General features: G+C 41.7%; 1 protein-coding gene across 1 annotated transcript in view; it reads right to left on the bottom strand.

The window, feature by feature from the left end:
• Positions 1–13,905, bottom strand: part of LOC136863999 (uncharacterized) — a 131,087-nt gene that overhangs the window by 62,767 nt on the left and 54,415 nt on the right. The window contains exon 2 of the mRNA XM_067140493.2: positions 4,270–4,440. Within this exon, the coding sequence (XP_066996594.2) occupies positions 4,270–4,440 (171 nt within the window). The remainder of the gene's footprint in view (positions 1–4,269; positions 4,441–13,905) is intronic.

Genomic DNA, 13,905 nt, shown 5'->3' with positions numbered 1-13,905 from the left:
CAGACTGGTGATTGAAGGAGAGACGGTCAACCGCATTGTACTTTCGGGTCGGTCGTGTATCGCGAAGGACTTTCGCATCGAACCGTGAGCCCTCTAAATGACTGTATCTAAACCCTAACATTTTTATAGCGAATCTTACGTGTGTTTGTGATGTTATATTAATGTTGGCTTAATTCACAGCTGACAAGGTTTTATTCGGCACGTGCACAGAAAGCGGTGAAGAGGTATTTACTAGAAGTCTTGTGTGTTGCAGTGTACAGGAACTTACATCAAGAAGATGGCACCACATTTAGAAGAAAGAAGATTGTTTACATGTGTTGAAAACGTGTTGAAGATGGAGTAGAGCACTACCGGAGCAGGGATGTGAGCTGCTACCGATGTCCAGGGGGTTGCCAAAGATAAGACGCACGTAGGGATTTTCTTTAATGTAATTTTTGCCTGACGGCATGTGTTCATTTTACATTTGTAATGATGTAAATATGGATAGGAGGGGATCTCATGATTTCTCTATTTTTCTTTTACTTTACGATTAGTTAGATGGGATATTGAGGGAGATGTTAGGATTTATTCTGTTTTTTTGCGGATTTATGCATGTTACCTAGCTTAGGTTATTCCTATGTTCTTGTATGTTAGAGATAGAAGAATTAGATTGCCAATATCATCCACTTTCCGAGTTAAACACGTGCGGCGTTGAGACTAAATTCTATTTTCAATTCAGAAAGATTAGTGACAGATAGGATGGATGACGCATGTCATTTCAGGAGCTGTGACACGTGTGGAGCTGTATATACAACGTAGACTAGAAAAGATTATTTTAATATGGGTTGGAAACTGTTTCGTACAATGATTTGAGAGGGAATCGGACCCTGATTTATAATGAGAAAGGCTGATGAGATTGCAAGATATACAAGAGAATTTAATGCATGCTGAAATATGAAGTTGATTATGCAGGCCGATTGCATGCTTGATGAAGTTATAAGAATTGCGTGCGGCGAGAAAAGGCCTGTGATTGTATTCTGAGAAATTATTGAGAATCAGAATTGACGGGTAATTAATGTCAGGCCAGTGAATATGATATGTGCGTTGAATTTAGTAGCATACTGGCAAGAAGTACGATTGTGTATGTGAATCTCCGAGCAGCTGTGGAAATACGAGCTCGCCTTTCAAGTTAGCTTATCAGCCGTGTTTATATAGACAGTGCGAAATTAGATGTTGTTTCCGTAATACAATCTTGTCGGAACAGTGACCAAGTCCCCAGAGCAGTATTGAGTTTTAACATTTCTTTACAGCCCATTGCAAATCAGGAAATATGTGACCGATGAAGGCACTATTCGGTGAGCAAATGCAACAGAGGAACGCAATGTTTCCCATTGCTTTCCACGGGTTTATTAAAGTATATTATTTGTTTTCTATTACAGGATGGTGTTTTTTTTGCAATTTCATGTTGTTTGATATGTTGTCTTGTTGTTTAATTGGGAACAGCCCGAGTGCTGAGTGAATGTTTGTGGCCAATCTAGTTTTTTGGGGAAGAGGAATCAACTTAACGGGTAGGAAAGGTGGGGGGGGAAGGAGTTGAGTTACTTTTATGAGGATACTCACATCTCAAAAACTGTAGATGTTACAGACGTGAAATTTAGTATTTGGAATCTCCTTTAAAAATAAAGGAAAACGCATTTTGGGTGGGAATCAACTTGGGGGGCGGGGGATGAAAAAGGAGTTCAATCCCTTTATATGAGGATACCTATATCTTAAAAACTGAAGATGTTACAGACGTGAAAATTGGTATTTCGAACCTCCTTTAAAAATAAAGGAACATGTATTTTTGTTTTCGGGAAAATACACTTAAATGAGGGTGGGGATGGGGGTAGGACTGATCAAGGGGTTGAATTGTTTTTATATTTATGCATATCTCAAAAACTGAAGATGTTACAGATGTGGGAATAGGTATATGGAATCTCCTTTAAAAATAAATAAACATGTATTTAACTTTTCGACTTGAGAGAAGACTGTTTCTCGCATGTACAGTTCTATGTCGCATGGTCGTCTTAGCCCCAAAAGATAATACTACAAATACGATTTACAGAGAATTTCTGGGATAAATGAAACTCAATTTTTGGGCGAGTTTTTATACTTTGGAAATTTTCAAATAATGTCTTAGTACAATGCCGAGGAACGATTACTATTATCAAATTACGAAATCCACGCGTGTGAAGCCGCGGGTAGTTGCTAGTATAGATATACATACTGTACCAGGAAGGCATAGGCCCTGGTGCCATCATTTTTCTAAGTCTTTAGTCATTAAAGAACGGCTCAGCTTTAGTGCCAGAAACATAGTTTAGGGGTAGGCCTAAAATTTAATTCTCAAATATTTATATTATTAGTGGTCGTATCGATACATACTACATAACTAAAGTTATATAGAATTAAATTTCCGACCATTTGTGTCTTATACATTTTTACCGTACCGACTATGATAACACAGATATTCATGAATTTGTATTTTTGTTAATAAGTCCATATCGACGCCGTGGATGAAATTCACCGTGGATGAAATTGTAGTTTAGGGGAAGGCGCCTAAAATTTAATTTTTAAATACCCATGTATTTGGTCCTATCGAAAAGTACTACAAAACAAAAGTTACAGAGAATGCAATTTCCTATCTTTTGTGTCTTATTCAGTTTTACCGTACCGACAATGGTAAGAGTGGTATTTCAGAGTCGGAAGAAAACTAAATGTGAAGCCCTACAATATCGAAAGCGCACAACATTGATCAACAATAACATTACAAAGACCATTGTTTGTTGTGATGTTATTTTTCTCTTATGCTGCCTCTCAACTCCGATAGATGGGATTACTGCTGCGTACCGAGGAAAATAACCTGACTGAATATTGGCGGGAAATAGCCGGGGAATTAGAAAACTTTCTTCTTTAGCATGCCATTCCTCTGATTCATACATTTTCTGATACAGCTGGTACGTAACACACTGGTTCTTCATAGTATTCCAGTTATTCGATACCTATTCTGACGCGCTGTTTTGAATGAGCAGTGGGCATACTTAAGGCAGAGGCTGACGTAGTAGTAGTAGTAGTAGTAGTAGTAGTAGTAGTAGTAGTAGTAGTATGGCCTGGTCTAGAATAACAATTTGGCCTATTCCAAATTATAGCACCACAATTCACTAAATAACTCAAACTTCAACCCTGAAAATAGCTGTTTCTTAAGAAAAGCTTCTTTCTTCACTTTCATTAAATTCTACATTCATTTTATTCCAAATTATCAGTGAAAAGGGGGTTTCCTCTCTGGCTTGGAGGAAAAATTTGCCTCCACGTCAGATAGATTTTCCCGCCGCCAGTGTAGTGAATTGATATTTCCCGACTCCTCGGGTACTCCTAGGAAACAGATTAGTAAAAGGGCATAGTGTTTGCCCTGGCAGTCTCAACTATTTGACCCCATCCCCGCCGAAAAAGGACGAAGAGTGTTCATGAATCACGGCTGTCTGCGGCTTGGTCATTCCAGCTCTGGAACTTTGGACTGTTAGATCGGCAGTGTAGTCCTGTTCGTTAAAAGAAACTATGTGGTGTTTTATTTAATCGAGTATTTCATATTAAAGCATTGCTTTTAATCGCGCCATTCCTACTGACGTCATTGTAATGTATGTTTATTTCAGTTCAGAAAACCACTATGACAGTCTTTTTGAGGATGTAAAAAGGCAGGTTAAGAGCGGGTGTCTACCATTATAATAAAAACTCTCCAACCTGACTGTGACTGATGACATGCAAACGGGTCTACCATTACAGCGAAAATTCCCTACCTCAGTCTTCATATGAGGAAAGATGTTTGGTGACTTCCCCGTCGTGTTTCTAGGGTAACGTTAAGGGCTATGCAATTTAATACAATCTTGCTCACAACGTGTACACTAGAATTCCGTATACAATGTAGAATTCCGTAGCGAAACACGGGTACATCAGCTAGTTTTATATATGTAGATATAGATGACAGTAACTGCGCAAGCAATATTTTGTAATACGCACAAAATCACACAAGTTGTACACGGTTGAGCATCTCTGAACACAATCGAGTATCTTTACATTCTAAATCCCTCATTGAAGTATTTGAATATTTAAAGCTCTCTCCTTAAAAAATGCTTTAGACGTACGTATTTTCACCCTCCGTCCACAGAATTATTGTAGTTGATTTGTTTCTTCCAGGTCGTTGTTTCATTCACGTGTCCGGAGTAGTATACCCTGAATATTATGAGTTTTGCTACTTACCAGTATAGCAGCATTCCACACCCTGAGATTGCTGAACGGGACACAAACCCTTGATGGAAGTCAGCTGGCCACTGGGACATTCGCTGACATATCGGCACACACCTCCTTGCAGAACACATAGGCTCTCGTACATGTCCACCGGCGTCTGTGGACCCATGACGACCACTTGGGCTGAGGACAACGAAGTGGTAAGTTATAATTAGAGCACAATTTACAATACACACTTGTTCTCCAGATAAGTGGTAGATAGATTATTAGAGTGAATGACAGTGCGCTAGTCGATGACATAATATTACACTCGACGATTGACCAAGTCATTTTTCTGTTTCCAAACAGTAAGCACACTGTTTCCGAAGCTTTTCCGAGGCTCTTACACATCGAGTTATTTTGAACTGGTGACACCAATTCGAGAGCTGAAAATTACGAGGGTGAGTCAATAAATAAGTTGCAAACATGCGTGTGCCTTATACCATTTGAAATTATGCGCACAAGTTTTGCCAGCAGATGGCAGCTTGTCGTACGACATCTCGCAGGCACTCAGTCAATCAGAGGCTGTTAGTGCACGATGGCACATGTGTTGCATGACTGTACACGAGAAGAACAGCGTGCAGTTGTGCGTTTTTTGTGGGCCAAATGACTGTCCACAGAAGAAGCGCATCGCGAAATGTATCCCGTCTATGGTGAAAACTGTTTCTCACGGAAAGCTGTGTTCAATTGGATCAGAAGTTTGCCCATGGAAGGAAAAGCATCAGAGATGGGGAGCGTCCTGGTCGTCCTGCAGAGAACGCTTGGAACATCCACCGTACAGTCCTGACTTAGCCCCCAGTGATTTTCATCTGTTTGGATCCCTAAAAACTCATTTTGGTGGCCGTCATTTTGATACAGATGATGCCGTAATCTATGAGGTTACACGTTGGCTGCGACAGCAAACAAAGGACTTCTTTGCTGCTGGGTTTCAAGGACTTGTAAAGGGATGGGGTAAGTGCCTGAATGTACAGGGTGAATATGTGGAAAAGTGAAATGAATGTCAGAAAGTTACTTTGATTATTTTTGCCTCAGTTCAGTTTTGCGACTTATTTATTGACTCAACCTCGTATTCTCAACCTTTCACACAAATGTAATTCTGATTCTTGCGGAAACGTATTGAACCCATTATCCTTAATCCCTGAAGACGGCGGTACAACAGTTTAAAATCCTTGTTCTATCATAGCGAGCAAGTGATCGGTAATTTGCCTTTACTGTCTGCGATATGGAAGAAAGGCGATTCTAGAATCTCCTTGGACGGAGAAGTTATTCTACTCTAATCATCCTCCAAGATGAGAGTCAACCGAAATATGTTTTGTCATACGTCGATCAAAGTGGGATGAGGGGTAATTGAATCCAAGTAACGCTTTGACAATTTGAAAGTGGTATGATTATGAAAAACGAAATGGCTGGAAAATTTAGAAGAGTGCGATGTACAGTGACGCGTAAGTGTTCGAAGGATGTCTGCACTTTACAGAAGGCCTACAATTCATCGCCGGTCTGGTCAGCACTCGCATGGCGCAGAGTGTGTTCACCAGAATCAGCATCAAACCTCTGAGAACACCGCTAACACTGTTCAGGCATTGGCGACCAGTGGTCTGTGCAAATTAGCTGAGACTCTTAACACGCACCTGCACAACACGCCGCTTTTTTTGTTGTCAATGTTCTTTTACACATTTTCCATCTATGAATGGTTTCTGGATTGTCTCCCTTAAGCATCTAATATTAATCAGCAAGCACGTTGATGTCCCATTGTTATCACAACCTCCATGGAGCTCTTCATCCTGTTCTTCACTTAAATAATCTAGATTCTCTGGCAGAAATGCCAACGGCCGTAGCCGTGTTCAAACACCGGATCCCGTGAGATCTCCAAAGTTAAGCAACATTGGGCGTGGTCAAGATTTGGATGGGTTGCCACGCACTGTTGGTGGGGGTAAGGGAATGGAGGAGCGGAAAGGAACTAGCCACCCTACTGTACGTAAACTCCGGCTCAGGCACACCTCTGCGGAGGTTCGGAGCTGCCTTAAGGCAGAATAAACCCTTACCTTACCTCAGGAGCAAAATAATTTTTCTTTGCTAGATCCTTAACGTCGCACCGACACAGATAGGTCTTATGGCGACGATGGGATAGGAAAGGCCTAGGTGTTGGAAGGAAGCGGCCGCGGCCTTAATTAAGGTATAGTCCCAGCATTTGCCTGGTATGAAAATTGGAAACCACGGAATCCATTTTCAGGGCTGCCAACCGTGGGATTCGAACCTACTAACTTCCGGATGCAAGCTCACAGCCGCGCGCCTCTAACCGCACGGCCAACTCACCCGGTAGGGGGAAAAGAAAGCACAGGCCTATTTTCAGATTCATACTAAAGCAAGTTCCTTGAATACATGAAGCAACATATTACTGGTACATTCTTCTTTTTTCTAGTGGCTTTAGGCTGCGTCGCACCGACACAGATAGGTCTTATTGCGACGATACGAAAGGCCTAGGAGTTGGAGGGAAGCGGCCGTGGCCTCAATTAAGGTACAGCCCCAGCATTTGTCTGGTGTGAAAATGGGAAACCACGGAAAACCATCTTCAGGGCTGCCGACAGGGATTCGAACCCACTATCTCCCGGATGCATGCTCACAGCCACGCGCCTCTAACCGCACGGCCAACTCGCCCGGTATTGGTACAAACTAAATGAAAATGTTAATGTCATTCAGATAGTGTTCTATTTACTTGCTCTCAATAACGGCATCGCATAGATATGAGGTGTGATTCAGACTGGATGCGACACGGTAAACTGATCATTTTTCAAGAGGGGACTGATGCATGGAAATGCATGGTTTGGGTACTGTGGGACGTCAATGTTTGAAACTGCTTCGGATATGGTGATAGAATTGCTCTCATTACCTCATTTTGATTATTGGGATATAATTTACAAGAACGTAGAAGTAGAATGGGGAAGGACATTACAGTGTGCCAGAATGCTTTGTAAGATTTATTTCAGGGCTTCATTACGCTGACCATTTTTCACCGTCGTACACACGGCTCGGGTGGCTTCGCTTGCAAGAGCGACGCACACTTCATAATCTTTGTTTTTTGCATAATATTCTTAAAACTTCTCAACCGGGTTATCTCCGTAATCGCATCAAGCTCCTCTTCACAGACCATAACAAAAATACCCGATCCAGTAGCAAAATGTGTTTACCCCTCCCGTACACAGAACAACAATCTACGCTAAGTCATTCACCGTTACCGCAGCCCGACAGTGGAATCTCTTACCAGCGGACGTCAGAAGCATGTCCAACAACTCAGCTTTTAAACAGGCCGGTGTCGAAATACTAGATAAGTTAAACATGCATGATTCATCAAGTTTTAACCTGAAAACACCTCCTGCTACTTCCTCTTCGTAATTATGCCCCTCTTCCTTACACAGAACATCATCATCTTCTTCTCTCGATTGAAGGTGATATCTCGGTATCTTCTTGAAATGTATATATATTTTTGAAACTTTCTTTTAAGTTGTACATCTAGTACTTATTATTCATATGTTTTACGTACATTACGTGCGATGTGTATTATATAAATTATACGATTTGTTGTTTATAACTTACGTGATTCTTATTTAATATCACCATGTTTGATTATTTTATTGCTACTATTACTGTTAATATATTTTCATCTTATTGTGTCCGGCTCGATGACTATATGGTTAGCGTGCTGGCCTTTGGTCACAGGGGTCCCGGGTTCGATTTCCGGCAGGGTCGGGACTTTTAACCTTAATTGATTAATTTCGCTTGCACGGGGGCTGGATGTATGTATCGTCTTCATCATCATTTCATCCTCATCATGACGCGCAGGTCGCCTACGGGTGTCAAATCAAAAGACCTGCATCTGGCGAGCCGAAATTGTCCTCGGACACTCCCGGCGCTAAAAGCCATACGCCATTTCATTTCATCTTATTGTCATCAGTAGTTATTATTAACAGTGTTCTAGGTTAAAAAGACTGGTTAAGTGTAAGAAAGGGAGTACATCCCTAAATTTGCCAGAATAAATAAAGCTTTTTTTTTTGCTAGTGGCTTTACGTTGCACTGACACAGGTAGGTCTTATGGCGACGATGGAATAGGAAAGGCCTGGGAGTGGGAAGGAAGCGGTCGTGGCCTTAATTAAGGCTCAGTGCAGCATTTGCCTGTTGTGAAAATGGGAAACCACGGAAAACCATCTTCAGGGCTGCCGACAGTGGGATTCAAATCCACTATCTCCCGGATGCAAGCTCACAGCCGCGCGCCCCTAACCGCACGGCCAACTCGCCGGGTCATATTATTATTATTATTATTATTATTATTATTATTATTATTATTATTATTATTATTATTATTATTATTATTATTATAGGCGCGTGCTCTACGTTTTGTCAAAAAACATACATCAACCCAACCTGATAATCACATAGTGCATTAAATTACGGAAAAAGTTCGAATTTTATCGACCTACAACTTGATTACGGACCCTACATCGTCCGTGCAGTGACCTAATTGTTCAGGGTGCTATCAAGGGTCCGCCTAGTGATATTTCTTAATGGCTGTAGTACTTTTGCAACTGTATCTTGGCACAGACCAAAACAAAATACAGCTCCTACCGAAGTCCCAGACGTAGCCATGGCTGTGATAGTATGAAATCTCCCGAGGTATGGGTGGTGCTGAGTAATGGCATTCCGAGCACTAGTGCGTTATGGAAGGTGTTACTCATAACATCGGTCACGCTCCAATAGTCGTTTATGGCCCGGTGAGCAAATCAATGGCAAACTACGTCACTCCTCATTCTGGGGCCGCCGTCGGTTGTTGCGGTTTCCCTACAAACGCACAACCTCTCGTGGAGCATTTTAAGCATGCAACCAGGCTCTGCGCTTCCTCTGAGAATGACGTGTGAATACCACTGGTGGTGTATATCACCTCAAGCGTGTTAACCTCCTGACTGCAGGGACTGATAGCTGATTTCTTCAATCGAGGAGTAAATATAATAGACTGAGGATCTAGCTAGCAGTCGATCCCTGACTACACATCACTATTTATCAAAATGCCTCAGGTCTAGAAGTTATAAACCAATTTGCCTTCTCCATAGGTAAACTGAGACTTTGAAAGGCAAACGTCATTGGTTTTCCATTTCCCTTGAATAAGGGGCACTCAACTGAAACATCTAAAGTCGGTCGGGGACGGTCATAATTATTCCCGACAATTTCGTTATCCAAATTTTATCAGTATTCACGGAAGTATGTCAAGTATATTCGCAGTACAAACTATATCTGCTTCGTCACAGTACAAACTATATCTGCTACGTCACAGAATGTTAACAACAACAACAAGTGTAATTTGAATTCCTCCTAGACTGACATCGTGCCGGTGAACCTATCTGTTTCATCGTGACCTTAGCTGTATCGCCTTCTTCTTTCTCTTAATCTGTTTACCTTCCAGGGTTGGTTTCTATCTCGGACTCAGTGAGGGATCCCACTTCTACCGCCTCAAGGGCAGTGTCCTGGAGCGTGAGACACTGAGTCGGGAGATACAACTGGGGATAATGACCAGTAGCTCGCCCAGGCGGCCTCACCTGCTATGCTGAAGAGGGACCTTGCGGGGGATGGGAAGATTGGAAAGGATATACAAGGAAGAGGGAAAGAAGTGGCCGTGGCCTTAAATTAGGTACCATCCCGGCATTTGCCTGGAGGAGAAATGGGAAACCACGGAAAACCACTTCCAGGATGACTGAGGTGGGAATCGAACCCACCTCTACTCAGTTGATCTCCCGAGGTTAAATGGACCCCGTTGCAGCCCTCGTACCAATTTTCAAACTTCGTGACAAAGCCGGGAATCGAACCCGGGCCTCCACACCACAGAGGCGGATCCTGTTGACATTATCCAGCGTTTTCTCGAACTAACTGTACCTCAGTCTTCTCCTCTGTTCTCTGTATGCTTCTAATGTAGTAAGAAGTCCGCCTCCGTAGCGCAACGGTCAGTCTTATTAGCTGCCCCCTCGGGATTCCGGGTTCGATTGCCGGTACCGTCAGAAATTTAAGAATGTCAGGAGGGCTGGTTTGTGGTTGAAATGGTACGTGCAGCCTACCTCTATTGGGGGTGTGGCTGAAGAGAGCTGCACCACCTCAGGATGAGGACTCAAGATTTTTGTCCGGCTCCATGGCTAAATGGTTAGCGTACTAGTCTTCGGTCACAGGGGTCCCGGGTTCGATTCCCGGCCGGACCGGAGTTTTTAAATCTTAAATGGTTAATTCCCTTGGCTCGGGGACGGGGTGTTTGTGCTGTCCCCAACATCCCTGCAACTCACACATCACACATAACACTATCCTCCACCACAATGACATGCAGTTACCTACACATGGCAGATGCCTCCCACCCCCATTGGAGGGTCTGCCTTACAAGGGCTGCATCCGGCTAGAAATAGTCACACGAAATTATTATTATTACTAGCTGAAGTACCCGTGCTTCGCAATGGAACATAAATTATACACGGCCGGCAGGTACTCGTGGAGGGGATATGCGAGGTGCGGCGCGGAGGCCGTGTTTTATAGCACAAATTTAGGTTTCACTCGCTAAACGTTGGAGATACACGAAAAGTGATGAGGACCTTTCGTACAGGAAATTAAATTTTAAACCTCTTATTTGCCATCAAAAGTTTGCTATTTTTTAGCGTTCTCTTTTTATTTTATATGGAATTATGAACGTTTGAAACCAAAGGGTGTAGTGACGTCACTGAAATGGTCGCCATCCTTAAATAGTGCAAAATATCGAAATCAAAAGTAGCCATGTTAACCATGTAAATAAGCTATATTCATGCAAAATTTCATGTAAATCGGACCAGTGATTCTTGCGTGATTGAGTAACACACAGACACACACCATTTCATTCTTATATATTAGTACAGATAGACTAGTATAGATTATGTAGTAAGGGAATATTAGCTGTTTATGTTTCTACTTCGATCTGGCAAGTGGCATCGTGCTTTAGGTTGGTCCAGTGATTGCAGCCTTAGCGAAATTTCCCTACAAACAGGGAATTCTAAGACTTGCTGGGAAAATAGGGAAACGATGTAAAAATCTAAGGAGAATATTATTGTAATTTCACTGAGCAGAAATAATGCTGAAGTCTAGTGAGTTTAGCAACTTAAAGGAAAGAGCGGTGTGTAGCGAAAAGTGGCCGAAAGGCTTGGTTGATCTTTCAGCAACAATTGCTGCCAATAAGTTTTCTCTGCGCGACACGTAGTGATACTCCCTTATTTTCGAAACGATACATCTCTAAGGTTTCAGCAGGACTCGAGAGTGAAGCATTGCAAGCTCCAACAAAAGAGAAAGCTAGTCGCAACCACAACCACTATCTTCCTAAAGACCCACCCTAGCCACACACCCAGTCCTTTCTAAGGGCTAACAGCTGGCCCCTGCAGGTAACGCAAAAATAGCATGTGACAATTAAACGAATAAATTCTACTTTCGCTAAACGTTGTATTAAAGACAGTCTGCAGATGAAACTTTCATGTTGTGTGGTGTTAAAAATGTTTTGATGAAGTTAGTATTTAAAAAAAGGATCAAGTAGGCTCTTATTTAACAATGGGTGACAGTGAAAATACTGTATTTTCGTCTATTACGGTACCAAAACCTAGCAAATTCAGTTCAGGAACTGATAAGTAGAAGTACAGAAGTGCGTGGGAACGGAGATCTTTATTCAGCGGGTGGTTGAGTGCTAATGATGAAGGTCCTTACATCTCTTTCCCTAAAGCATGTTAAATACAAGGGTGAAGCATGTTTGAACGTCTACATGTATGTATTTTTCGATTCTATACCTGAAAAAATGAGTGATCTTTGGAACTGAATATATGATAGTTCACGCATCTTCTTAAACTATGACTGCTGCTAATAAACTAAGTTGGTTTTCTAACAGGTGAGCTAAGCTATGGCGTGGTCATGTATTGGCTCTAGTACGGCAGGAAATCGGAAATTATTGCTAGCAACACAGTTGAAAAAGGGGTAAAAGAAAGAAAATTAAAAATGGGTGCTTTTATTGTGGAATATAATCTTCTGTCCACGGTCGCAGACAACTTGTTTAACTCATGAAGTCGGTCTACGTCGATTCTGACATTACAAAACGTGTCTCTTATGACAAGAATAAATATCAGTCTATTAGTAAAAAACGTCATTGGCGCTGAAACTAACGAACAATTAGTTCGAGAACTGAAATAAAAGAACATCTCCTCGATGGGTGACGAGAGTATCAACAGAAGCTGTCTTTATTCCTGAGGCTTGCTGGTGACGATTTTGTGACAAGTAATCAATTCCTTGCGATGATTCCTGTTGAAAACGCTACTGCAAATGGAATTTACGACCTAATTACCACATTATTTGACGAAAATTACATTCAGCTCGAAGAAACGTTGATAGAATTGTCAGCTATCAGTGAGATTATTATGATGGGTAGGAATTATTCTCTGGCTAAGTGTGAAATTCCCGGTCATTTTGTGCTAAAATGTATCATACGCGTCCTACAAGTTTCCTCGCTTCTTTTTTTTTTTTTTTTTTTTTTTTTTTGCTAGTTGCTTTACGTCGCACCGACACAGATAGGTCTTATGGCGACGATGGAACAGGGAAGGGCTAGGAGTGGGGAGGAAGCTGCCGTGGTCTTAATTAAGGTACAGCCCCAGCATTTGCCTGGTGTGAAAATGGGAAACCACGGAAAACCATTTTCAGGGATGCCGACAGTGGGCTTCGAACCTACTATCTCCCGATTACTGGATACTAGCCGCACTTAAGCGACTGCAACTATCGAGCTCGGTTTTGCTCGCTTCGTTGAAGAACTTGCTCAGTATCATTTTAATTATTTTTATAGCAGTCCAAAAATATTAGGACAATACAATTAATTCCAAAAATGTCTGTCTTAAAACTCATAAGCTTCTTTATACCAGTCAGACCAGGCGGTTGGCATTATTAGCTGTGGTATCCAGATCAGAAGAAAAACTTCCTGTTTTAAAGTTGTTTTACTCAGGTACTGTCTTCGAAGACAAACTTCTAACAGCAGAAAATATATTATTGAAACAGAAAGTTATAAGTGGAATTTCTAGAATATTTTTGTTGATCTAAATGTACCAGGTCCATAATAGAATATATCTTAACCGACTTTGAATTCAGGAAATCTGTTAGGAATGTACGAGTTTTCCGGGGATTTTTCGATGATACAGACCACCATGTCATCTGTAGTGAACTAAGTATCTAGGCCTAGGATAGAGAAAGTGAAATCTGTCTGCAAATGAATAAGGGTTAGAAAATCTCCATCACGAGGAAATTAGACAGAAGTACAATGGATATGATTAGTGAGAAGTTTCGAACTGTAGAAAGTAAGCAGATTCAGGATATAGAAAGAGAATAGGTGGCATACAGGGATGCTGTAGTAGAAACAGCGAAGGAATGCCTAGGAACAACTGTGTGTAAAGATGGGAAAAAGCGAACATCTTGGTGGAATGATGAAGTGAGAGCAGCTTGTAAACGTAATAAGAAGGCTTCTCAGAAATGGCTCCAAACAAAGGCAGACAGGGAATTGGACGTAGATGAGGAAAAAAAGAAAAACAAATAGATGTT

The sequence above is a fragment of the Anabrus simplex genome, chromosome 2 (genome assembly GCF_040414725.1).
Source record: "Anabrus simplex isolate iqAnaSimp1 chromosome 2, ASM4041472v1, whole genome shotgun sequence".
In the NCBI taxonomy this organism is placed as follows: domain Eukaryota; kingdom Metazoa; phylum Arthropoda; class Insecta; order Orthoptera; family Tettigoniidae; genus Anabrus; species Anabrus simplex.
This window is presented reverse-complemented; position numbering and strand designations above follow the sequence as displayed.